The sequence below is a fragment of the Apus apus genome, chromosome 3, assembly GCF_020740795.1.
Source record: "Apus apus isolate bApuApu2 chromosome 3, bApuApu2.pri.cur, whole genome shotgun sequence".
In the NCBI taxonomy this organism is placed as follows: Eukaryota; Metazoa; Chordata; class Aves; order Apodiformes; family Apodidae; genus Apus; species Apus apus.
The window spans coordinates 81,840,509-81,867,552 of NC_067284.1; the positions used below are offsets into that span (position 1 = coordinate 81,840,509).

Consider the following 27,044-nt stretch of genomic DNA (forward strand, 5'->3'; position numbering starts at 1 on the left):
GGGTGGATCACTGGAACAGGCTGCCTAGAGAGGTGGTGGAGGCCCCATCCCTGGAGACATTCACGGTCAGGCCTGATGGGGCTCTGAGCAACCTGTTCCAGTGTGAGATGTCCCTGCTTATTGTAGGGGGGTTGGACGAGATGACCTTTAGAGGTCCCTTCCAACCCAAGCCATTCTATGATTCTATTAAATAAAAAATCTAAACCTTGCAGTGCCAATCAGTATTTATTAGCTTGATCTTAATGCATTAATTACTTATGGATTTTCTGTAAGTGAATTGTTCATAGTTTTCTTCACCTGGTTCTATACCTGCCAAGAAAACATACCAAAACATACATCTCAAAACTCTTCTACACCAAATAAAAATAGCAGAACAATGAATTTGTGTGACTGAGACCTCTTTGGAAGTGACATTCCACTAATACCACATTGCTAGGACAGTAACATGACAGGCTCAAATCTATGTTGAGATTTGAGGGAATATTTACATTGGCAGGGGTGAGGTGTTAATATAATTCAGCTATACTGGAAAATCATATCCTGAAACATTAATCCAGACCATTGTTTGGGGAGTCACAGGATGATCTATGGCCTCAGATGTGAGTGCACAAAATGTTTGCCATTGTGTCAGCAAGACCAGAGAAACTGACTCCAGCTCCTTGTGGCTTTTAGTGACTTCCCACAAGCTCTGCACAGCGATACAGAAATCATGGCTACGGTTTGGGTTTTTTTTTTTATCAGCAGCAGATAAAAACATTAATACCATGGACTATACTGCATGTTTAAGGAACTATTTGCTCTTTGAAGCGTGTGCACACAATTGCTTCCTGTCATTTGCAGTTGCTCAGCATCTTTGTACTGAACTGACTACTTTGTCATACGATCTCTTTGCACTGACATTCAGGATTTAGGTATTTTCCGTTTTGTTGTTATTGTTTTGTTGTGCTTTGTTTTAATGTTCTCTGTCAACTTCATATTTAATATTCTGTTATATATCTTCCTAGTTTGGCAAGACACAGTTAAACTCCCCAGTGGCTTTTACAGACTCAAATTCTTGGTTAGAGTAAACCTGCAGGAGCAAAGAAGCAACTAGAATCAAACTCTCCAACCTGCCAGGCAGCTGCAGACTGTGACTGCCCAGTGACTCAGGTTTTTGCATAGCAGTCTTAGGAATAATTACATCATTCAGATTGATGTCTTTTTAATAGCTACTTTACAAAAAATAATCCTCCCTCAGGGGTGTTGATTCTGTGAAGCAGGAAAGAATGACAACAGCCACTGAGACATCAGTTCCACTCCTAAACCCTCAAGTATGCATGATGAAGGCATTTCTCTGCTATGGGTTTTTTCCACTATTTTTTTTCCCTCCTGAATAAGCCCGGGGCTGTGTTCCGGTGTTTCTGGAGAAAATGGCCTCTTAAATGCAGCCCCTGGTTCTACAAACACTAATTTACCTCCTTATCATTCGGTCAGCAGAACGAACACGGGCACCGCTGCGATAAAGGGCTCGCACCAACCGGCAGGCTTGACACGCGTGGCAGATGTGCCGGGAGGGGACACAGGGCGCCTCGCCACACGGAGCCCCCCGGGCCGGCAGGGACCTCGGGGCCCCTGGCCCACAGGCGGGGGGGGGGCACCTGTGGCGCGTCAGGCCGCGGGGCGCTGCGGGGCCGAGGGGCGGCTCGGGGGGACGGACACAGGGCCGGCAGCCACCAAGCCCACGGCCGAAGCCTGAGCCGGCCTGCAGCCCAGGCCGGACCCGCCGCACAAAGGCCTCTCCCCACCGCTTCCCTGAGCGCCCCTCGCCCCCTCTTCCCCGCTCCACAAGGCGCCGCCGCCATCCAGCCGCACACGCGGCCCGCAAAGGCCGGTGGGGCCGCCCCGCAGCACCCGCCGCACCCCCCGCCCCAACCGCCACAGCCTCGCGCCGCCGCGCGGGCGCAGGGGCACGCGGCCAGGAGCCGTCCAGCCACAGGTGCGGCCCCGGAGGACTACACTCCCCAGCATGCACCGCGCGCCGCCGAGCGCGGCGCCTTGCGAGGGGCAGGCCGCGCAGCGCGCTGGGTAATGTAGTCCGGCCTCCATAGCGCGGGGGAGCGGCCCGAGGGCGCGGAGAGGAAAAAAGCCGCCCGGAGAGGCGACCGCCGTCCCGGGGCGCTCGGCGGGGGAGCGGGGCGTGGCTCCGCCTGCGGGCAAGGGGGCTGCCCGGCGGGGAGCAGCGGGGGCGGCCGCGCTGGCGGGACCGGTAGGCGGCGGCACCTGGAGGCGGCCGCGGCATCCCCGCCCGGCCCGGCGGAGGAGGCGGGGGAAGCGGGGCTGCCGCGCGCTGCCGCATGTGCCTGGAGCGGAGCCGGAGCGGGCAGCGTGAGCCATGGCGGAGCATGGCGCCCCGGCGCCCGCCATCCCCAACGGCGAGTGCGCCGCCCGCCGCCCCGGCAACAAGGTGACCGTGGTGCTGGGGGCCCAGTGGGGCGACGAAGGCAAAGGCAAGGTGGTGGACCTGCTGGCGCAGGACGCGGACATCGTCTGCAGGTGCCAGGTGAGGAGGCAGCCGGGGTGCGGGGGAGGCCGCGGGTGTCACCTTGAGGCGGGCGACCCCGCCAGCCGCCTCACTGGCCGCCCCCCCCCCGCGCCCCCCGGCTCCCCGCGGGCACTTGTTCCCCCCGGGCACCCTCCTCGGCGTGGGGCCGGGCGGCGGGGCTCCCGCCACGCAGGGCGGGCTGCGGGGCAGCGGAGCCTGCCTCGGCGGGGCAGGAGTCCCGCGGCCGGGCGCTGCAGCCCTTCCTCTCCGCCTTTGTCCCTGTCCAGGCACCGGCGGGAGGAGGAGGAGGAGGAGGAAGAAGGCGCTCTCCTCCCTGCCGAGCGCTGGCCTCCAGCGGGAGGAATGCGTTCGGGGTCGCGGCCTCCCCCCTCAGGCCCGCCGCCGTGCTCTTTGTCTGGGGGGCGCCGGGGATGGGCCTCGCTCGGCGGCTCCCGCAGCATCGCCTCCGGGCGTTGCGGGGCCGGGAGGCGGCGTGGCCCGAGCCGCAGCGCCTGGCAGCGTGCGCGGGGTTCCCCGCGGAGGGGAGCGCGGGGCCCGGCGCGGCACCAGCGGGGGGGACAGGATGCGCGGGAGGAGGGGGCGCGTGTAGCCCCCGACAGCTTCGCCTTTTTCAGATAAAACTAGCTTTTGAAAGGCTCGCCTGCCCTTGCTTCGAGGCCATGGCTGTGTCAGTGAAATATCTGGGTTTTGTTGGGTTTTTTTGTTGGTGGCCGTGGTTGTTTTGCCTTTTTTTTTCATCCTCTGTATGGAGGCCTTACTCCAGTAACAGAGCAGAAAAAGTCTGGTCGCAAGCACGGTACTCTTAAATGCCTGCATTAAAACAACACGCATCTGAGATGTTTTTCTTAACATTTCTGCTGTAAGAGCATGACATAATGACCTCAAGCGAGGTGCGTTTTTTTCTTGGAAGTTGGGATGCAACGGCATAAAATGCCTCCAGCATGTGCAGACTTCACCCGAGTGTCGTTATCTGTGCACTGTTGTTGAATGCACACATTAAATTTGCTCTTAAATAAACATGTTTTGGAAGAGTGTACCATTTCCCGGAGTGCAAACACTGATGCCCCATATCATCTCATGAGAATTGCACATAAAACTGGTGTTTACAAACAAAAGTCAGCTGCAAAGCAGACAGATAAAAATTTTGAACTTCAGCGGCTTTAATTTTGAAGCAAACTATTCTTAAATAGTTGTTTTCAGAAATGAATTACTTTTTCCCCATGTACCTTTTTTTTTTAAAAAAAAATAATCTGATGTGGTGCTGTTGCATGGTGGCTTTGTGGGTTAGAGAACACAGTGACTTAGTTTGTTCTTTACAACTTTGTTCTTGAAACGTGAAGGGCATCCAGGTGAGTGTGTATGTTTAGTGTTAAGCGGTTTTGGTGGAGGGAGAGAGGGGCAGACAGTGAATTTTTGTGTTGACGCGTTTTAATGCATTTCTAACTTCTTTTAGGTCAGCTGGGTAAAGGATCAAGAAAACGGAAACATTATTACGTTATCTCAGGCTTTAATTTTATGGCCAGTTCTGCCATTTGTAACAACTTGTTGCTTCTGCTGAAGGAAGGAGTTTTTCTTCCTTTCTTCCCTTTCCTGTTGATGGCTGTGCTGTCTGGGTCAGAGTGCAATCAAACACTTCTCTAGGTTGATTTAATTTGCCAAAATGGCAGGAAACTGGTTTTAATTGGACCTGCTTTCTACCATTTCAGCAAATGAAACTGAATTTAATTGGCTCAGAGAACCTTTATGAAAAGAGGAGCCAAGGACATGGTAAACACAAATAAGAGTTTTTCAGAAGGTACAAGTCCAGAAAGAAAGACTGTATCACGCTTGGTCTGCCCCTTGCTAGTACTGGCTTTCTGTAATTTGAACCTCTGATTCTTATTTCACCTTTATACTCTTACTCATTCTCGGATGGTTCTTTTTCTTCATCATGCCACAGAGTTTCTAGAACACCTGTGGATGAGATAGAATATTTCTAGCATGTTCTTTTGAAAAATTCATAAGTACAGCTGCTTTCTTGGAGGACTTGGGAAGTTGTAGCAGGTCTAAGATGACTTGGAAACTTGTGCTATGTTTGCAGTGAAACACTATAGTGTTTAACAGTGCCTGTAAAGGCATAGTGAGAAGGTGTACACCGAAATCTATGGCCATATCCTCTTGTCTCCTTAGGTAGCAGGTGTGCTAATGATTTCAGTCACTTGTTTGACTATCTGACTATGGTGTCTGGAATGGGGGGCTTACTTAGGTACAGTTAACCAAACAAAGGTGCCAGGGAATAATAAGGTGTGTTATGGCTCTACTTCTTCCAAATAACACCCTTCAAAGTATTTTATGTTAGGTTTAGAGGTTGTTGAAGTGAGTCTTGTGCTCAGAGCAAGAGAATGGTATTTTCAGGAGACAGATCCACATTTATTAGGAGTAGTATTATGGTTAAGAAAAAAACCAAACCTATTTGAAGAGACTAAAATTAAAATACATCCAGGGGCTGCGATGTGTGTAGTTGCTAATGCAGCTGCTCTGGCAGCTCTGATAGTTTTGTGAGGATGCTGCTAGTAGAGAGGGTTCAGATGCTGTTAATAAAAACATAAGCCGTATGACAGGCAAAGTATGTACTTGAGTTTCCACTGTTAAATTTGAGTTGGTCTTCCTTCACCTCTAGGAAGTATCTGGTAAAATGATACTCTTGATAAACAAATGCGTTGGTGAGTCTTTTGCACTTACAGAGCAAAGTCTGTTTACCTGCTATCACATAAATCACAGTCCAGATAGAAAAACAGAGGAAGAATTAGCTTGAGATTCAGGAGTAGTTGCCAGAAAAACTGTACTTTTTGTGGTTTTTTTTCTTAACATAGTTTTTTGTCTTAGTAAGCAGCTAGCCTTGCTGCCATCAAACCTGGCCTTTTTAAAAAGTATACATTGTATTTTTGTTGGTTCCACAAGTAATGGAAAATTAAAGGAAAAAAAAAGTTGTTCCTATTAGCTGACTTCTACCATTGCAGAATGCAAGCAAATTAGGAAATTTAATTACCACAGTTTCATTTGTTAGTGGATATAGGAATTAATGCAAGCAAATTATTTTAGATAGTCATTTTATAAAAACAAATGTAGTGCCAAAATGTGCTATGTATCTCTTACATTAACACCACCCTCTCCATGAAGTCTCCCAGTTTATACACTACAGCAAAAAAAAAAGTAATGTCTGCACTGCATAGTTCTCCTCTCATTTACTCATTTCATTAGCAAATTTTTGGTCACTTCCTGTTCTTACTATGGGAGGTAGCTGATTTATTCAGTGTGTAATTCACACAGGTAAATAAGATTTCTAAGTCCTTAAATTATTTTTAAGCCATGCTTGATATGCTAAAGAATTCTATTTTCTTTCTTCAGTTCTATTGCACATGTTGGTATTACCTCAAATCAGAATTGCAGCTTCTTACCAAATCTTCTCTACTGACAACAGCATGGTCTGCCTGAGACCAACCACTGCTGCTCTGCCTACTGTGGGGTCACACGATTCCTGCTCCTGAACTGCTAATGCCTGGTGATTGCAATGTGTGTGTGGATTCTTCCTACTCCCCTTTCCTCTTCCTCCCCCCAGACCATGGTGTGTAATAATGATGACAGTGTTGATATGTGACAACTACAATTAAGAGAGGGGTTTTCGATGTGCATATTCTTGGGGTTAAGCAGTTACCATTTATCAGTGGGGAACTGTTGACTGAAGTCCTGAGACCAATGCTCCATATCACTAGTCTGTATATAGCCACTTTAAAAAAAGAAACAACAGAAACAAAAAAAAACCCAACACAACCAAAACCCACAAATCTTAAATTTTATTACCTTCCATTCACCAATTCCACTCTATATTTTTGCAAAATATTATAATTTGAGATTTAGGGAGAGCGGAATCAGTAGCTATAGCAATTGGTGCTTTTTAGCTGCTCAGGCATTCGATAGGTGATGTCTAGCTAGAGCTGCTTTTTTTTTTGTTTTAGTGCTGGGTGCACTTTTGGACCTTGTAGTGGTTGGCAACATGCCAATGATGTGCTCTGGTGAGGAGAGAGAGGTTGGCAAAATGAGTTCTTTGGCCTGCCACATCAGTGAGTCATGTGTTTTACAGACCTGCTTTAGAGCATCACTGACAGGAGATCTCTTGTTATTGTAAACAATCACACAATGTCTGAGTTATTTAAAACAGAAGAACGGCTGAAACCTGATTTACTGGATCATAAAGTTTGTACCATTAACAAAGGAGATCTTAATGCCACCAGAGAGCAAATTACATCTTGATCTACTGCTTTCTTACTGTTTTTCAATCCTACTACAAAACTGAACTCTGTTGGTTTGATTGGTTAAGATGCAGTACTCCATGGCAACTTATTAAGATTCCAAATACAGTTTTTATTTTTACTATACTATCACACATTTGGAAGATATTTTCTGTAAATATTCCCAAAGTAACTTTGTTTTTCCTATCTTTCTTAAGTATTCTTGTGTTAATATAACCAATGTTGGAGGGGTTTTGTGCACTGAAGCAGTGCAGTGCTGGACTGATCTGTGCTTTCAACATTTTTCTTGTTCCTTATGCTTGCATCATTGATGTCTTTTATCTCTTAGGATTAGATTGGTCTTTATTCTGAACTTGGAGGATGAATCCTGTTCCCTGCCTAATGTATGTCAGCATTGCAATATTGTAAGCTTTTGCAGATGAGGTGAAAATAAGCCAAAACCAGCTCTAAAGAGTCTTTCTGAATAGTGTCTTTCAATAGCAGTTCCTCAGAGCAAGTTCTATTAGTACAGATAAATGCATGAAGTTTTTTTGAGGTGATTAGACTTAAGTTAATGTGTTCTTTTATATTTTAGGTGAATGTGTAACACACAATGTGCTTATTTTCTCATATTCTGCCTCAAACCATGCTTTTGATCTTGTTCTGATGCAACAAGTCTTGTACTACGCATTCAAAAATTTCTGAAGTCTAGCCAGAGTTTTAGAAACCTTTATTAATTGTGTAACATGATGGCTTCTGGAACTAGAGATCTTAAAATGACTGGATTGTCAAGGAAGAAAATTGCTTGTCGCTGGATGTAATTTATATTGAAATCCAGGGGTAGGTTATACAGGAGAGTTTGTTAGCACCTAATTCATTGGAGGTAGAGAGGAGGAGAAAACAAAACATGGATCACAAAATCTGGGATGTGAGAGAATGAATTAGTTATAAAAATCTTAATTTTAATAGTTTTTAAAGGGAGATGGTTTGCAATCAATTTACAAATAGATTTTTGGCAATATGTATTGAAATGAGACGCAAATAGCCTAGTAGTTGCAAAGCTATGTCTAGTTAGGGTGCGTCATAGTGGTTTGGATATGTCTCATTGCTAGGCTGATCGGCTTCTTAAGCATGTTTTCAGCATTCCTAGAATCTGATTGCATCAAGAAGGAGCCTTTCTTATGTTTAAGAAATTGTAGTATCCAGCTTTCTTGTTGTATTTTTGACTTTTCATCAAAGAGTTAAATGAAAATGTTTACCATCATATGATGCCAAAGCAACATTGACTTGCTTCTTGCCCAACTTGGCAGTCACTTGTATAGCTAGCTCAGAAACAACAGTGGTTGCCCTGAGCTAAAAGTGCTGGAAAGTGGTAGCAATAAAAGTAAACTGTAGAAGAAATTATGCACACACACATCTGATGGGGAGAGTTGAAAGTAGTATGGCTTCTTCCTTAAAGTAATGAGATAACATCTCTTTAAACCAGGCAACTAATTTCTATTCTAGAGGAAATATCTTGAAAGACACTTATGCTCTGCCCTGAGGCGTTATATTTTTGAGATAGACAACTTGGCATGATCATGTTATAAGAAAAGGCAGTGATTGTCATTGTATACTTCTTGGGTAGTTAGTTCTCTTAAATGTGTATACCAGTATTTTGGAGCTGTGATAAGTACTTTAGTATCCATATAGCAATATAGCCATATGCTTTTAATAGTAATTTGTCTGCTTTTCTAATTTTTTTTTTCCTCCATACACCTTCACTGTTAGGTAAAGTTGCTGTAACAGCCCAACCTTAGCAGTTGTGAGACTACTGCTTGGGGGAGGGGGCATGTGACATCAAGGTCTGGACTGTGCTCTTGTCTTGCTGTGCTCAAAATGGGTCTAACTGTTCTGGCTGTTGTACTAATAATGTCTGGTCTGCTCTTGACTAATGAAGATATGCTCTGAAAGTAAAATACATATTTTCAACCTGTGTAGATCTAGAATGGAGAAAGATAGGCTGTTGTTTCTCCATCTTGGTTTTTGCATGTTCTTGCAATGATTTTTTCTATGATTTGATGCCTCATAGTTAAGCCTATGCTTCCTTGGCTAGCACACACGGCACACATTTACTCTTGCTATTTGTGCTTTACACAAAGATTTTAAAAAGCAGGGAGTGCCCTACTTTTTTTCATTTTTCTTTTTCTTTTTTTTTTTTTTTTTTTTTTAGGCTGAGTAGTATTTTCATTTTTGCTTTCAGCAATTCTGCTTTCCTTTTTGGTTTTGCTGATTATCCAAGCTGGTACATTAATGTTTCGTATTCGACTGTTTGCAATTTTTCTTCAAAAAAAGGAAAGGAAAAACCCAAAGTTTGAAGATAGAAGTAATTTATCTTTAAGAATGAGTGTCTTTCACTGAATTTTGGATATAATAACTGTATACATTTTCTCTGGAAGACTCCCACGTGCTAGGAAAATGGAAGAACTGCAGACCCTTCTCCTTTAAATTGTAAGGATAAGCAGTCAAGTCCTTTGCATACTTGTCAGGTAAACCAGTGAAATTGTTTGCAAACTCAGGAGCATGGAACTTTTCTGAGCAAACTCACCAGAGGAAAAAGTTTTGGTTCAGGATTTCTCTAAAAGCATTTGAGTATGCCTTTGTGTCATTTTCAGTCTTTGGAAAATGAGATTCCATGCTTCCTCAGTCATTGGCTTCACTTAGCTTCACATGAGCTCTTTAAGTTAGCAAGCATTGCATATAGAACATACTGGAGCTTGTAACTCCAGCCTTGATTTTTTTATTATTATTATTATTTATTTTTTTTAAATTTTAAGTCCTTGGTAAACTTTAATATTGTTGAAGTGTATTTGTCGAAAGCCAAATAAGTTATTCTTCAGTGAGTTACTTTGTAGGCAACATTCTGGCTTGGCTATTCCTTTACATTTAGCAAAACCCTAGGTGGTACTTATTTCAACCTGAGTGTTTTGTTAGCTGAGTTTGATAGTGGCTGGTTAAGCACTCTAAACCTGAAGTCTTACCTGATAAACTTTCATGCACAATTTTAATTCAGGAAGAAAATTATCTTTTTGTCTAAAAATACCTTCTCTCTTTAATTGTGGCAATAAAGGTCATGATGCAAAAAGGGTGGTGAGGTAGTCATCAACTAGACTTCCTGAAGACAGGCACGCGTCGTTACTATTTTGTCAAATTAAGTTCATTAAATTATTAAGACTCTGCCATAACTCAAAAAAAGATTGGTGGTTCTTTGTCCAGTGAATCAGCTCAGTATATCAGCATTCCTTGGGGGCTTTTGGCTAGTATGCAGTGCAATTCTAGAAGAAAAATGGCTGTTAAATATTGTTAATACTCCTTCTCCATGCTTTGCATATGACTTGGAAGCTATTCTGCATGGACAAAATGTAATAAGCTAAAGAGTGCTTTTGCTATAGGGAGGTTCAAAATGTGAAGACTTGTCTTGCTTTGAGGTTGTTCATACATTCTTTGGAGTTTACCAGTTTGGGTCCAGAATACCTCTGTCTAAGAGTTATACATCTAAAAATAGTTTTAGACTTCAGAGCTATGTATTAAAAAAAAAAATCATAAAGCTGTAGTCAAGTACTTGCATTTTGCTAGTACTATTCAGTTCTTTATCCAAAATACACTAGCTGGCAGTTAAGATATTTAAAAGCTATAGAATGCAAAAGAAAATAAGTAATTTTGCATAGATTTGGAAAGTGTTGAAATTATTTGCTGTAAAATTACCATAGATATCCTATTAGAAATACTGTTCAGTTAGTATGTCTAAATCATAGTCCTCTCTGATACTATTCATTAATCTTCAACATGTTTTCCAGTGATACTGTCTGGACCATGGTCCAGTATTGTGGTAACTGGTGTTTGTGTCGTGTGCATGACTGTATTGTTTGAGCTAAGTATGTTCTTCTCATGCTCTAGTAGTGGTTTTTGGCTAGCAGGAGTCACTTGTTTGATTTATTGAAATGTTAAGCTTGTTTCTACTAAAATGTCAACTAGCAGAGTACTTTTTTCCTTCCAAATTAGTATTTTCAGGCACTCAAAACTATTGTAAAAATGATGTTTCCTAAGAATGTGTCAAACAACCCCCATATGTGCAATACTTGCAGCTTGCTTTGTCATTTTATGCCCCTCCTGTGCACATGTAACTGATTCTGTTCACATTTAGAGTAGTATTTGGTTTGGTATGTAGTATCGACCAACCTAAGTGAATACATGGATGCAGATTCTTGGGTGTGGTGCTTATACTGAGGAGGTTTTTTAAGCTATTTAATCTTCCTTAGCAAGCTTAAGAAAACCCTCTCTTTTTTTTTTTTTTGTTTGCTTTAAAAAATACAGATATATATATACACCTGAGCAGTTTACCACTGTAAAAGAAATACTTCAAAAGTGGTATTCATAGGGAGTGTGTTTTGGAGTGAAGCTTTTAGAAAGTGCGTAAATACGGGGTTTTGTTACCAGGGTTGCTGACATTCTAACAGTACTTGTGTGATAACTTGTCTATTAGCGTGCACCTTTCTGCCAGAGTCCTGTATACTTAGCTGTGGTACATGTTGAATAGCTTGGATATTTCAGGATTACCGGCTAGTGGTTAGGAATCATATGCTTTTTCAAAGAAGTGACTTAAGCCTAATGCACCAGTAAAATTGGAATAATGCCTTTTTAAAAAGCTTATGCATTTAGGTATCCTACAGCAAGAGGTTCTGCTTAAAAATGTATAGATTGGGTAATGATATTGTTCCTGATTTTACTTTCACTATTCCATTTGAAGACTTATAAACCTCTAAAATAATAACATGATTTAATAGTGTTGGGATTATGAAAGGAGAAAAAAGGCTACTCTGTCCTAATAGGATTTAAAATTGTTCATCCATCAAAGCATCAAGCTAAAAAGTCCCTAAACTAAATCTGTATACTGAAATGCATAGGTTCACGCTTGTTCATGACAACATTCACACTGTCACTCCAAATAAACAGAACAAAAATCTTTCATTCCAATCCAAGGCACCCTTTTGAGCTGGATATGTGCAGAAGCTTAAAAAAATCCACCAAGCAGCACAATACCAAACACCCCCACCCCGAACAAACCAGCAACTCTTAAATGAAAAGTACTAGGACACTTGAAAGTCTGAGATGTTATTTTGTTTGATTTCATTTGTTTCTTTTTGCATCGAGGCCATGATTAAAACAACTCTTTTTAAGATACCCAATTTTGTAATTCCATCAATTGTTTAAACTGATATTGCTGGGAGGAAAAAATAGGTGTTTGATTCTTCTTTCACTTGGAGCAAGCTCGTGTTTTCCCCTGTTATCAGCACAAATGTTCAGTGTCAGCTGGTGACAGTTACTCCTTAAGCATTGCTGTTGGCAGTGTAGGCAGCAACTGGTAATCTGAAAATTGGAGACTAGGTCCAACCTAGCCACCCTAACTGCAGTGAATGTTGTTTCAAAGTCTTCAGCAACAAGAGTGGGCCTATATATTGACTACAAGGCAAAGCAAAAAGTTAAGGAAGGACAACATTGTATTTTTATTACTTTGTATGACAAATTTTGTACTCCTGGCAGTTGAAAAGTTGGAGAAATTAATTTAGAGACACAATTTAACATTGTAGTTTGAGCAAGAGCATCTTTTGGCTTTGGCCTCTTCGTCCATCTTGGCCAAAGGTAGGTGTTTCAGTTTTCACATGGCTGGGAGAGAACTGTGTTTTGGGTACATAGAAGGTTAATTAAATATGGTAGAGTGATTATTATATTTAGTTAACTAGGGAGTGTCATCAGCCTCAAGAAATTACTTGTATATCTTAATTTTCCTCTGGCAAAAGCTTTATACAATGTATTGGAGATCATTTGGGTATGAACTTTGTTTATCTAATAGTGAGAATAAATTCCACAGTTAACTCTCCATTAATAATGATTAAACATTTGAATCAAAGGAGCGTTAGCTTGAATGACCTAACTGGTCCAGTTTGGCTTAGTGTGATGAGGGAGGAGGTGTGAGAAATCCAGATGGAAAGCGCTGAAGCCAGGAGTGACTTTATCAGTTTATACCTTGAATTATGCCCAGAGGCAGGAGCTACCTGCATTATGAAGATGTTGCCGTTATCATCAATTTCTGAAAAAGGAAAAAAAACAGCCCACCCCATGCTCCAAAGCCTAACAACAACCCACCCCTTCACCCCATCATGGAACTCTGAGTTCAGGTTTCTGTAATTAGAACTGTTTACCAAACCTGTGTTGTGCAACATCTGAGCACACAACATCTGTACACTTTACTCCTAGTTCACTGTAAGTGTACCGTGTCGACCATTCTTTTAGTACATTACAGTTCCTCACTGTGCAACTACTCACTTGCACTTCTGCAGTTAGGGTAGAGCTTACCTATAACACTACTGCAGAATTTTGAAAAACGAATTAATAAAATGCTGCTGATTTAATGCTCTCCTAAAATAGGGCTTGAAATGGAAAATATTTTTCAAAATGACACATTTTGACAGAATGACATGCAAAGCAGGTAGGTGGCTGACTGAATGTTCTACCAGATAGCTGCTATCAATAGCACTGTTGGGATTTATTCTTTTCATGTCACAGGCATCGTAATATTATAAACAAATAGATTCTGAGATTCCAGTTTAAATCTAGTATGAAAACAAGCATTTGGAAACTTTGAGGTATTAGTGTGGCCTACGAGTGTGTTCAGAATGCAATTCATCACACATAAAGTCAAGTTTTGTATTGTAGTCTCTATTAAAGATCCCTTAAAGTGTAACTGCTCACAGTAAGCATGCAGAGGTATATGTAACTAGCTTGCTTCTAGATGAAGCAGAACTTTGCTGTGCATGTAGTTCAATGTTTAAAAGGTAAAACGCCAGGTTTTTTCTGTCAGCCATAGGGTATTTTTCAATGAGCAGAGAGCAGCACACCTTGACATTGCTCAGTAGTGAAAGGGACACCAGCAAAAACTAGTAGCTATGCTTCTTATGATTAACAGAGATTGAGACTGTGTGCTGTACACTTTACTCAGGCAGATGTGATGCTGAGCTTTAAGTTACCATGTCTGAATGGCACCAGTAGCTTGACAAACTTGAAGAGACTAAGAATTTATTGTTAATCATGACCTAATCTCTACAGTGGCAAGTTTTTCTTTGACTTTCATGATGCTAGAAAACTTTTTTTTTTAAAATAAATTGAGAAGTAAAACATGATGTTAAATTATCCAGCTAGAAGGGATTTTAAATTAATAGTCATTCACTAGTATTAGTGTTGCTTATGTGTTAGTCCAGATTATATATGCTGCAGTGTGAAAATCTGGACTCGTCTTCCCATTTGTAAATTACTACTACCTTGGTACTTCTTCATTGTTGTACTTAAACCTATTTATTGAATTTTCGTTTAAAGCACTTCAGTGCTCATGTTAGATTTGTCTAGACTGATACTACCAGAGTATCTAATAAAAAGGAATCTGATGAGGAAGAAGAAAACTAGTTTTTTCCTCAACAAAGGTTTTAATTAGGTTCTCAAACACTGAGTAGAAAACCAGTGTCTTTTCTTACTAGAAAAGCTTGCATATTTTCATAGTTCTTAGACTTAAATTTACCCAGTTTTGGAGTAACTTACAGTAGTTCAGGACTATCAGAATTGCATTTCAGTAGTAGTTGCAAAAGATATAGCTGCTAATGTAGCTATTAACATCCTTTTAAATCAAAGATAAAACTGTAGTGTTAGTAGATGGCTAAATAATCTTTGTCAACAGGTACTGCCGAGTAGAAAGGATGGGAGGAGGAAGATTTTTCCCAAACATTATTTTCTTAAAAGAATAAACTTGAAAGGCTTTTTTTATTCATACATTCAATACAATTTGTATATTGTGAATTGAAAACTTGGCATTCTCTGATTAAGTCAGACAACTTGCAGCTAAAACCATCTTTATAACTTCTTCAAGGTACTGTTCACTACATGGAAAAACTCTACTAAATCACTTAAACTTTTAAGTTCAAACACTTCCTATGTTAGGTGAATGTTTATAAATCTTCCTTCTGTTTTCAAGGGAGGTGGAATGGCTCTAAGTCCTCATAAATAATGCTGAAATTAAAAGAATGGCCCCAACATTTGTCATCTAAGAACATTCTTTATTTGTAATATCAGGTACATGACTTTATATATTGCGTTCATGCTTTGTAAATGTTATAGAAGTAGTGAGTAGCTGTGGAGTCCATTGCTTAGTAAAGATCTTCTGCAATACATTTCTCTGCAATACTTCAGATTTTATAATTCCATCGATTAATATTTCATATGGTTTATTTTTTTCTTCTTTTCATATCATACGATTCTTCAGTTTGTCTTGTGTTGAAAGAAGGCTTAGATAAAAAGTCTTCCTTTAAGGCTTTTCTTCTGTGAAGTAGTTTGTTTGTACCTTGTGCAAGGTGCCTGTAAAGGATGTTCCTGTAGTTACAATGAACAGAACCATTTTGTTTGTAACCTTGCACAAAATACTCAGTCACAAGAGAGTGTAAGCTTATTTTCAAAAGTACAACAAACAGGAACTGGGGATATTTGGTAACTATTTTGTAATCTTTTTAGTTTCATAAGCCTATCTTAGCCCTCTCTAAGACTTGGTCACAGACTTCTTTTTGTATTTTAGACGTATTTCACAGTTTAACAAATCTTTTAATACTTTTTGTGGTGATGAAAAAATGTTAAGTGTTAGTTTGAAGTAAATGGTTTCCAGTAACTTAGGAAACCACAGTCATCTTAGTCGCCTCTAGATTCGCTCCCTATCAGCACATCTTGGATATAGTGGCTTGTACTATTAACAGACCTCTCTTACCACTGAGGAGCTATAGAATGAGCAAGGTAACTTTTCTGGTTACTGTTAGGAGTACTTAAGTCTGAACCTAAAATTCAGAAGAAAAAGCCTGCACCTTGCCAAACAACTAGACTTATCATTCCCAATTACTATATGGTTTTATATACTCAGTTTAACTGGTGGTAGTGGGTTTTTTTCTTTGCTAAGGTTGCAGTTCCGTTGTTTATACTTACTTTCTATAGTTGTAACAGGAATCTAGTAAAACTGATTATGGCTTTTAGATATGTTTACATGTTCTAGAATATTTACTTCTGTCCAATAATTTTAGAAATATTTCAATCTTATTCCAAGCTTTTGTACCTTTGATGAACCAAAATACTGTCCAAAGTCTATTTGACAGATAATACTGATGTTGAAATTGTTGAGTTTGACAAAACAAGTTTGCCTGATTTCCTGGGAGAGTGTGATCTCTGAAAGATCTTTTGTCGGTAACAGAAAGATGCAGAATTGGAGCTGGATCCAGTTTATTCCATCTCTATGCTATGTGTTCATATGTCTTTAATATAAAAAAAAAACTATTAACACGCAGTTGTGTTTTATTTTTCTTCCCCTGCCCATTTCCCCCTGTCCCCAGGGAGGCAATAATGCAGGGCATACAGTTGTTGTGGATTCTGTGGAGTATGACTTTCATCTTCTGCCAAGTGGGATCATCAATCCAAAAGTCACTGCATTCATTGGTAAGTGGGACATCTCTGAAAAATAAACAATACTGTGTTACAGACTTCTGACATGTTAAAATAACAAAATATATCTAGGACATACAGGATCAGGATTTTTCTTCCTCAAATTCTCATCGGCTTCAACTGCTCTGCTATCTTCTTAATACTGTTTTAACTCAATTGTGAAGTTTGGATTATGGAGGGTTTTTTAAATGTCTTGAATAGTTCATCTTTATTCTTATCTGTCCTATCAATGCAAACATCTAGCTATGAGGCATATCTTCAATCTTCTATTCCCCCTTATTTTCTCTACCTATGACTTCTTTTATTCTCAGCACCTGTGCTAAGTAGCTACCAGTACCTTTTGAAACAGATCTTTCCTCCCTGTTCCATTGGATTATGAAATGAATGCTGACTCTGGAAGACTTATGTACTATATAGTTCTTGCCAAGAAGTCCTCTTAGGAGAGTACATTAGAAGGTTTAGGGCAGTGGCAGTACTATGTGATGTCAGGATCTATGATTTGATTGCTTCCTGAGAAGGGGTTTTTAATGTCATTTTTTTAATGTCTCCCCTCCCTTTCTTGTAATTCTATTTTTAATGCTATGTGTTGTTTTTATTTATTTGAATTGCTTGTATGAACAACTTAATAAAGCTGTGTAGCCCTTGAAATTTCCCTCTAAAACTGAAGGTAAATATAAAACATGTCTACACAGTGTTAGAACTATACATGTGCTTGTGTGCTGTTTCACAAACCAGGTAAGTGGGACACTAAGGGCTATGACCTATCAGCACTTGCATCCTGTATTGTGATACCCAGAACTCTTGTCCTTAGAGTGTACATCTGCAAATCGGGACTATGGCCATGCTCTTCCTTTCACTTCCTCCTGCATAACTTACTGCTTTGAGCCTGTAGCCTTCTTGCCTCTCATCTTGGTAAACGCACCAAGAATAAGCAGTCACTGACAGTTTGCTAAACAGGATAGCAACTAAAGAGCCTCTGTTGCTAGTTACTTGATTCATAAACAGTACTTGCTGAGTTCTTGGGTCCAGCTTGTAGTGACTGTATACTAGCAGTCGCCATTAACTCTTTACTTAATGGGGATTGGTGGTTAATTGCTTCTTCAGCTATTATATTGTGACTTGATAGTGGGATAGTTATGGATCAACTTGCCTTACCTAATGTATCTACAGAAATTGAGCCACTGGGCCTGGAAATAGATTCCTTCTGATGAAGGGGAGGTTGGGATAGCTACTTCTAGTTTTGAGAGCTGGGGCAGACAATACTACTTTTATTCTCTTTTATGTTACCATATCATGTTTCTTTAAAAGGTTATTGCTTGAAAACAATAAAAAAAGGATGTCCATTTGTCATGTTTCGTTCAGTGGACTCAGGGTTGAGTAGGAGAAACCCCATCCTTTAAAAATACAGTAGGCAGGAGAGAGCTTTTTATGAATCCTCTTGTCTGTATCTACTATTTCTTGGTCTTACCTGTTCTGAAGTTTGTTGTTCATAGCTTCTTTTAGGTCTGTCTTGTGTTTAAAATCTCTTTTGGCAAGAAAAATCACACTATCTGGCTTAGCATTCCACTGAAAGGGCTTGTGGGTTAAAAAAAAGGGCAAAATGATTGGAGTATTATAATAGATTATTACTATTAATTAGGACAATACTGTGAAGGTTATAACGAAGAAGTCTAAACTCTAAACACCAAAATACAAAGTATTTATCTGTGTGAAATAAGGTGATATGGAAATGGTTTCAAGTGGCAGGTCCCTTCATTCTTTAGCTAAATGTTACCATACTGATAGTTTTGGATCTACTGAGATTGGTTTGGTCTTACGATGGTTCTGTTTTGCTGTATGGAAATGCTCCCTGTGCATTCAGTGATGCTGGTTAGTTGAGCTAGTTGTCTGTCTTTCTTAGTAAGGTGACAGCTGTAGGAAGGCAAGCTTGCTTTGATAGAGCTTCTTCATCTGCTGTTTTTGCTAGTCTGTTAACAAGCCCAACTCTATATACTGAATATTCGGTGTCTATTTACAGTAAAAAAGTGCCTGAATGGATACTAGTGTTTATAATAGTGATAGAAATGTGCTAAGCTTTAAAAAAAACAATAGGGTTATTAAAGTGAAGTACAAAGAGGGAAGTTAATTTTAGGTATGAGGAAAAGGAAGTTGCATTCTGACTGTCCCATGATGCTGTTACTGATTGTCTGGATCTAAATTGAAAGTTTGTTGAGTTTATTAAAAGGATCCAACACATGTAGTCTTTTACAGATGATTTCCTAAGAGTAAAACTCGCAATGTCTGGGAAGTTTAAAAGCTTAAATAAAATACTCTGCATACAAAATATGAAGTGTCTTTGAATTGCTTGGAATATTTTTTTCCATGGTCAATATAATTAATTAAATTTTGTGTAATGGTTTTCTTCAGGAAATGGTGTTGTCATTCATTTGCCAGGACTCTTTGAAGAAGCTGAAAAAAACTTAAAGAAAGGAAAAGGTGAGAAAATTTTAAGGTGCTACTCTTAAAATAGTGTGTGAGGCTCTTCCTCAAAAGGTTCAGCTGGAGTATGCCTTTGTAGAGGTGACATGTAATGTGTTTTTCCAGAATTCCATTTAGTTGCTAGTTTCTGACAGGAATTTCACTAGAAGTCCCAGGGCCCTCGTGGGAAGACAGACTAAAGAAGTCTGTACAGTTTCAGAAGAGAACACGTCCAAATACGAATTACTTGCAGACATTTTTCTTTGCTTAAAGCAGTTAATTTAAGAAGTGAAGCTTGTTAAAGTGTGTTACCTGTTCTTAGTAGTTTTACAATATTAGTGTCAGTTTGATTATACTTATTAATGTAAACAAATGCTGTAGTAATCACTTCTTGATTCAGAACTCTATTTTTTAAAAAATTTTCTGTTATGTCTATAACCACACTTGGCAGTGAGGTAAATCAATGGTCTGGATTATTCAAAGCCAAAAAGCTACTAATTGATTGCTCAAATTGGGCAACTAGTAGAATAGCTAGACTTCTTCCTCAGAACAAGCCTGACTTTCTCAGCTTTGTAGGCTGATACTAGGTTTTAATTACTGAAATGCTTTTTTTTTTTCCATCTAAAAGTTGATTTTGCTCAATATGTAAATAAAGTGATTGAAGAATAAACATGAAAAGTGATTGTCCTTTATACATCAGAAGACAGAAATGCTATACAAAACATAATCTGAACTATTTCATTTTGTCTTTTAAGTACTAGAAGGCTGGGAAAAAAGACTAATAATTTCTGACAGAGCTCATATTGGTAAGTTCCTGGTTTTGGTTTGTTTTATTGTTTAGGTTTTTTTTAACTTTCTTTCTCTGAACTTTCCATGGCAGTAAAACTGTGACAACTTTTAGCCATCTCTTTTTATAGCTATGAGCTTTTATTTAGAACTTTTCTCCATATGCTGCTTTGGTTTATTGAAGATCCTAGAAAAAAATCATTCACCACTCAGGACCCTCCCAGATTTATATTCTAGTGATTCTTTAATCCTATTCCATAAGCATAACCTAGTCAGGAAAGCATGTTCACTTTCCAAGCCAAAGATTAAAGGTGCAAAGCTGTCAAAAAGCAGTTCAGAAGTTAAATGACTAAGGATTCATTTCCCCCTTTGGTGGGGAGGCAGTCTTGCTGGTAGGAACTTTTCTGCTGGGAAACCATGTGACTAGGAGTGACTTGCAACTCACAGGCTCCCTACCAAGTAAATTGCCACTTCAGAAAGGAGACTTTATAGGAAGGCCTTTGTAGGGGTGAGGAAATGGCTGCCTTCCTCAAATGTTGCTTATCAGTCAAGTCTATGTTCCAGACAGCTTTGCATTTCAGAGCCTGATGAGATAAAATATTTAAGAGTCACAGCCACCAACACAGAGCTTTCAGAGGCTCTTCCTGTATTGCTGCTAGGACATCTTTATTATATAAATTAATTCTTTAAATTAGATCTTTAGGTATTGTAACATGATAATAACATAACTGCATGTATTAGGAAATGGGCTTATTTGCTGCTCTGGTAATCCTCTTTTGAAGATGCAAACTTTTCAGGTCTTTATCAGATAATAGCTTATAAAGTGGAAAAAGATTTTGGTTTTGCTTTGTAGTTTTGGGGTTGTGTTTTTTAAAACAAATTTGGAATAGCTTAGTGAGTGAACATGTTATATACAGAAAAAATATGTTCTTACTTTGGAGTAGGTACAGAGTTTGAAATAGTTGAGTAACTGTTTCTAAGATACTAAAATACTTTCTGAAAGTAGAATCACTGTTGGTGAATTACTTGGAAATTACTAGATTATAAGAAAAACTGTTCTGTGGTTATTGTATCGCTGTGGCAATACTGTGAACTTTTCATAGCTAAACATGTCCTGAGTAAAAAGGACCAGTGATAACTGTCCCTCATAATCATTCAACCTCTTAAAATAAATGAACTTTCAGAATGCTTCTGTTTAGAATGTTTTAATGGCAGTCTGGAAATCTGTTGCCAAGATAAAACAGGCTTTCTCTAAAATGGGTATTGGCAAGCTGTGAATGATTAGCCTGTAACAAAAGATCAACCAAAAATAGGATCAAGCTGCTGTGGATAATCTAGTCCTTAAAATTATGGGGATGTGTGGAAATAAACACAAATAAATTGGTATGGCAAACAAGGAAAACCACTCTTGTTTTGGAGAAGCTGGAGTACTTACTTAATAGTGTTTTCCTTGCAAGTGATTGGTCTTTCCTGTGAATGTGTGGATTAGTTGTTGAACTTTTGGGAGATAGTACTTAAGAAAAATAAGCTGGCTGCTGTTAACCTGCAAACTGTTGCACCACCATGTATTGGACATGAGTCTTGTCAGCTTGTTCTTTTTTCTTATGCTTTTATGGTAGTCAGACAGTTGGTGCAAGGAATACTTTGCATGATCTTTTATCATTAATGATACGTAATGCTTTAAAAACAATAATCAGGGCTTATGAAGATGACTTTTGTTTATGGTCCAGACATAGGTGGGAGCTGTTGTATTTCCAAATGTATTTCAATGAAAGTTGTCTAAAAGATAAAAATAAAATGGTTTAAGAAATCTCTAGAATGAACGAGACTGCTTACTTGAAGTTCCCACCTTAAATTTCAGCAGTATGATGGTTTTTTACTATAACCTGTTTTCCAGCTGCATGATTTCTTTGTTGTCTGTACATTCTTTTGGGCTATTACAAAGTTTAAATGGCTTAGTTATTCTGTGGGATGTGTATACACAGTCTGCAGCTATTCTACAAAATAAACACTTAACAAAATTATCTGGAAAACCTCAACTCTTCCCTGGGAAAAAATGTAACTTGTAAAAGGAGACAGAAACTTTTGTCATTTTATTTACCTCTCCTCTTCAGTGTATATATTTTTGTTTTCCACATTTATAAACAGGTCTGGAGTTGGTTTGGATAAATTGTTACTGTTATGGTAATTTGTTTCACACAAATTTTCTACTTAAGTTATTTTTATCTTCTTAGTATTTGATTTCCACCAAGCTGCTGATGGCATCCAAGAACAACAGAGGCAAGAACAAGCGGGAAAGAAGTAGGTAGTTTTGTCAAACACAGGATGACCTAATAGAAAAGCATGATCTAATACACTGGATTTCTGTTACTATTTGTCATCAAGTTTAAGAAAGTACTAATTATCCTTCTAACTCTTCAGTGTGGAGTATGCAGGGATAATTTCTTATACTTTGGTCTTTCAGTGGCTGGTAAAAGATTATATTCTTTTTAAAAGGTTGTAGCTTGATATTTTCCTTTATGAAAATGTTCCTGGTTTCTAATTTACTTTATGAAAAGGTTACCTGCTTCCTAATGTTTTAATAATTTACTGGAAGTATTTGTTTCTGTAAAAATCTATTTGTTTTTGAAGATTGAAGAACTCCCTTGTCATATCCAAATAACTGAAAGGTCTGGTGTGACTAATTTGGTATCTCATGATGCTTCATTGTCAGAACTGCACATTGCCTACTACATGTTGCTTCTGAATTTCTGAAACTTTTAAAGCTTTTAGAAACTAGCTGATATGTTTCTAACTTGTGATTTCCAAGTAGCTTGCTAGTTCTTGGGCACAGAGATAAAAGATTTTAAGAGAGAGCCAGCCCAGTGAAGAAAATCACTTTTCTCCAACTAATTGTTTCAGAGAAACCCAGGACAAAAGTTACATTCAAAGCTAAAAAATTTAAGTTACTTTTTTAAGTGCTGTATTTCTTTTTTCTCTGAGGTTCTTGAAATTCTGCAACAGTCATACAGTTTTTGAGCTTGTTAAAACTACTGATGGATTGAAAGTACTAAGCTTTCTACTTTCTCCTAATTTTTCAGGCTATGTAATTGGCTGTAGTGGCGAAGTGCTAGTACAGGCTGGCTAAGAACAGGCTATCAGAAACTGATTATCAAAAGACTTGTCTTCTGATTGTTGAGGGTGGGGAATTGAAATAGCTTGGTAGCATGTCTAATTTGACTGCATAGCATATTAGGTATTAAAATTATTTTGTGTCTTATTGCTTCAAAGTTGATAATTGTAAGTAGTGAGTTTATTTCTTACTTTAACTGAATGCTATTATCTGTTCAAATGTAGCTCAAAAACAGTCACAAGTAAGGCTCATGTAGGTTTCCTTGCAGAAAGGTTATAGAAAAGGTAATCTAATATAGTATATTATGCTTATACAGTTGTTTTAACTTCTATAAATACAGTTTTCTGACAGCTTAACTCTTTTATGAGTTGGCATGTCTTGTTGAAACAAAATAAAACCAGAAGTATGTGGACAATTAATATGTCTCTACACAGTGATATTCTGAAACAAAGTTGCATACTAAAGGTATCTCATGTTTTAAATGCTTAAAACAAGGTTTTTAAATGCTCATAGTTAACAACATTTCATTTTATGCTAAGGATGTATTAGCTTTAAAGAAAAAACACCTTAGTTTTCTTTCAATAATAACTCCTGTTACTATCTTTTGAAAGTTTGGGAACTACCAAAAAAGGAATTGGTCCAGTATATTCTTCAAAAGCAGCTCGAAGTGGACTCAGAATGTGTGATCTTGTTTCCGATTTTGATGAATTTTCTGAGAGGTAATTTCTGTATTTTGACACACAGTTGTAAGCATAGTTTTCAGTTTATAACTTTAACACATTTTCTATTAAGAATTATTAAAATATTTTATTGTTTAAAATTGTTTAATCACCAAATAACTGCAGTAAAACCTCAGGTTGGTGGAGGTGTGAGGAAGAAAACAAGCAAAAACCTTAGTGTAGCATTTTTGCCTTCCAGGTTCAAAGTGTTAGCCAATCAATACAAAGCGATATATCCGACCTTAAAGATAGATATTGAAGGGGAACTGGAAAAGCTCAAGGTAAGTCTTTCTGCCTGTTAAATGATATAATCACTGTGTGCAGTTACTGTTACGTGCATCTCCTGGTGACTGACACGTGTGCTTGTGTGAGGAGTTAAAATACATATCATGGGACATAAGTATGTATCAATTTTAAGGAGTCTGCCAGCATCTGTACTTCAAGGTGCTTTTGTTCCCACATTATGCACTGCTTCAAAACTTGGTTTCAAGAGAAATATTGTACTTTTAAGAAAAATGCTTGTATAGGAAGAATTATTTTGTACTTCCACTTGCTGAAATGAGGAAAAAACACCAAGATTGTAGTTGGGGAAGGTACGTTTCATTGTGAAGCAGAGTATTAATTTCTGTGTCAGAAAACTAAGTAAATTATAAAACCTAAAGTAAATTATTACTCTAAATAATAAGCCTTAAGGAAAAAAAACAACCTGCCTAGCAACATGGAAAAATGTTGATAACAGGAGAATTAATGAAGCCTGACTGCCAGCAAACTAGTCTTTATTATGAAAATTATGAATTCTGATTTGATGTTTTCCCTGCAGTTGGGACAGTTTTGAGATTTCTCACTAGTATGAATTCTGTTATGTCTAATAGTGTGATTTTTGTGGTGCACCCAAGTTCTTATTTTAAAAAATTGTCAGGTGTTTTTCCCAGTCTTTTTGTTCATGTATTTTATAGAAACTTCAGTGTATGAGATTTTTTTATCCCTTAGAGCTCTTCAACCAAATTTGATTGTTTAAAACTATCGAGGTACGTGTGGAACAAGGAAGGGTGTGCACAGTCACATGTTAAATTCTTTCAGAAAATCAGGCCAAAGAAGTTGTCATCCTTGGATCTTTAGTTACCACTCAGTTTACTAGCTCTAGAATGGAGTATATGGGAGCTCTTAACACTTCCACTTATCTTGCTTCGAACATATGTTGAGTTGTAGTGTTTTTATCAATATGGAGATCTAAAAGTCAGTTAAAGTTGAGTGTTTTACAATGTTATATAGTTTGATTGGTACATATCTGAAACTCATTGTTAGGGTGGAAACATAATATGTGTTTATAGCTTGAGGAAAATTATGTGCACTTAATGTTTGTTTTATGCTAATGCACTTGATTAAATTTTGAAAGACAAAGTGTTACATTCCGTGTCAAGTGAGTCATTAATATGAGAATTTTCATATGTTCTCATGGGTAAGAAGGCTATGTAGCAAGTGTTCATCTGAACATTACTGGCTTCTCACATCCAGCTGATCGGTGGCATTCAGGCACTTGACCCTGAATTGCAATAAATGACTTTTTGCTTTTACTTACAAACATACCTGTCTATGTATCACAAATGAATGCTGCTTTACCAGTGCATGCAGTTGTTGGCTTTAGATGGCCAGAATGGAACTCCTCACGTGCTGGTTTTGGGGGAGAAATTTTGAACACTTGGAAATGAAATACTAAATACAGTATTCTTACTGTACTTGAACTTGAATAGTTCTAAACCACTTCTACGGTCTGAATTTTTTTTCCCCTTTTTTCTTCCCTTTTTTTTTTTTTCTCTCCTCTTAGGAAGACCATGTGTGTCTAATATTCCTCCTTCCCTTGTTCACGTATTATAGCATATTTAGCATTTCTTTGTTTGCTTCTCCTTTTCAAAAGGAATAAGAGCATTATCAAGAGGGAACAATAGCACTTGGACTCTAGTTGGCTTTATCATAATGAAGTTATACTATACAAGAGTCTTTTGTATTATGCAGGGCTACATGGAAAAAATAAAACCAATGGTAAAGGATGGTGTTTATTTCATGTATGAGGCTTTACATGGACCACCAAAGAAGATCTTAGTAGAAGGTGCAAATGCAGCACTGCTGGACATAGATTTTGGTAGGTATAACCTCTTTTGAGACACACATTGCTATATGCTCAAACTGTGCAAGAGGCACACTTCTATACTTAGCTGTTCTTATGACAGAAGTGCTTTGTATTCTGGAAGAACAGTGCTCTCTATGACTGGCATATAATTTGAGGAGGAGGGGAAAGTTTTTCATTAAGTTCTTAAAAGTAGTGTGTAGCTGTTATTTCAGTGTCTATAAATTTCATATGAAATAACTTGTCGTATACATCTATGGCAAACACTTCAGAATTGAGAGCTTTGATCAGCAAGGTACATATGCAAAATACTTGTTGACTTTTGAAGAATCAACTTGCAGTTTTTTTAACCCTCTATATAACAGTTTTCTACTGTTTCAAAATGTGAGGAAAGATATTGGGAGTCTGGATTGCAAATGAGGCAAGAGTGGAAATATCCCAATCAATTTGAAATTATAAATTATGCATATTTTCTTAAAACACTCTCATTTTGCTATAAAACTAACTTCTTGATAGAAGTAGGTTTTGGGGGGGTTTTATTGAATTTAATATGTTTGTTATCATTATATTGTAAGGACAGGTAAACTATTATACCTCTGTATAAGCATAAGTGTATGATTGGCTCCTGCATTTTGTCACATTTTTCTTCAGTCTCACTAGCTGTGTAACTCAATCATTTCTATTGCTTAGGTCTGAAATTGGAGCCTGTAAGGACTACTATCAAATACAAAGTTAGTACACTCTCTGCTTTCAACTAGTAGGAGTTAGGATACTGGACATTTTCCAGCATAGTGAGTTTGAAAGCCTCTGCTTTTAAGAGGAAGATATGTCTAAGGCTAGTCATTATAAGCACCAAGTTTTCACATGATAATGTGAATATTGGAAGAAACTTCCTTTTTTAGCCAGAAAAAAAAAAAAGTCTTCAAATATGCTTGTCACAGGGAATTGTTTGAGGTAAAACTGAAATATTTCTAGAAAACTGTAGGGGGGGGTTGTTTTTAGTAAGTAGCAAGGATTTTAGATTTCATCTAAATACAGGAAATGCAAGTAGTGTGAAACTTACCAGGTATATCTGTAATACATAGAGTTGTTTGAGTCACTTGGATTTGTCTCCTGCCTCTGCTGAGAGACCTACACACACAGATAATACCTGCTGTCCTTAGGTAGATACTGTCAGTGGATTGGACACGTGGGCTGACAATAGACAAGTCCTAGTCAAAAGATTCAACAATGCCAAGTTTGGCTACTTAGCATTCTGAATGAGGCTGTTTTCTGTGCCTTGGTGCACATTAGTCTTAATACTGAAGTTAGTTTTATGAGTGTGTGTCTGTTGGCAGTGAAGGTGGTAAATGCCCAGCCCTACAGTCCATCCTGCATCTCTGGAGTGTGTACTGAAGCTTGTGTGCGTGTGTCTGGCGGTGGGGGGGTGCAGTCTTCTGTGTTTTTAAACACAGGGTGAGGATAAACCCATGTC

General features: G+C 38.7%; 1 protein-coding gene across 1 annotated transcript in view; it reads left to right on the forward strand.

The window, feature by feature from the left end:
• Positions 1-2,250: 2,250 nt before the first annotated feature.
• The window catches only part of ADSS2 (adenylosuccinate synthase 2), a 32,933-nt gene continuing 8,139 nt past the window's right edge, over positions 2,251-27,044 (forward strand). The window contains exons 1-8 of the mRNA XM_051613872.1: positions 2,251-2,539; positions 16,263-16,365; positions 18,778-18,846; positions 19,584-19,634; positions 21,849-21,915; positions 23,338-23,445; positions 23,645-23,726; positions 25,459-25,585. Coding sequence (XP_051469832.1) covers positions 2,372-2,539; positions 16,263-16,365; positions 18,778-18,846; positions 19,584-19,634; positions 21,849-21,915; positions 23,338-23,445; positions 23,645-23,726; positions 25,459-25,585 — 775 coding nt within the window. The 5' untranslated portion in view covers positions 2,251-2,371. The remainder of the gene's footprint in view (positions 2,540-16,262; positions 16,366-18,777; positions 18,847-19,583; positions 19,635-21,848; positions 21,916-23,337; positions 23,446-23,644; positions 23,727-25,458; positions 25,586-27,044) is intronic.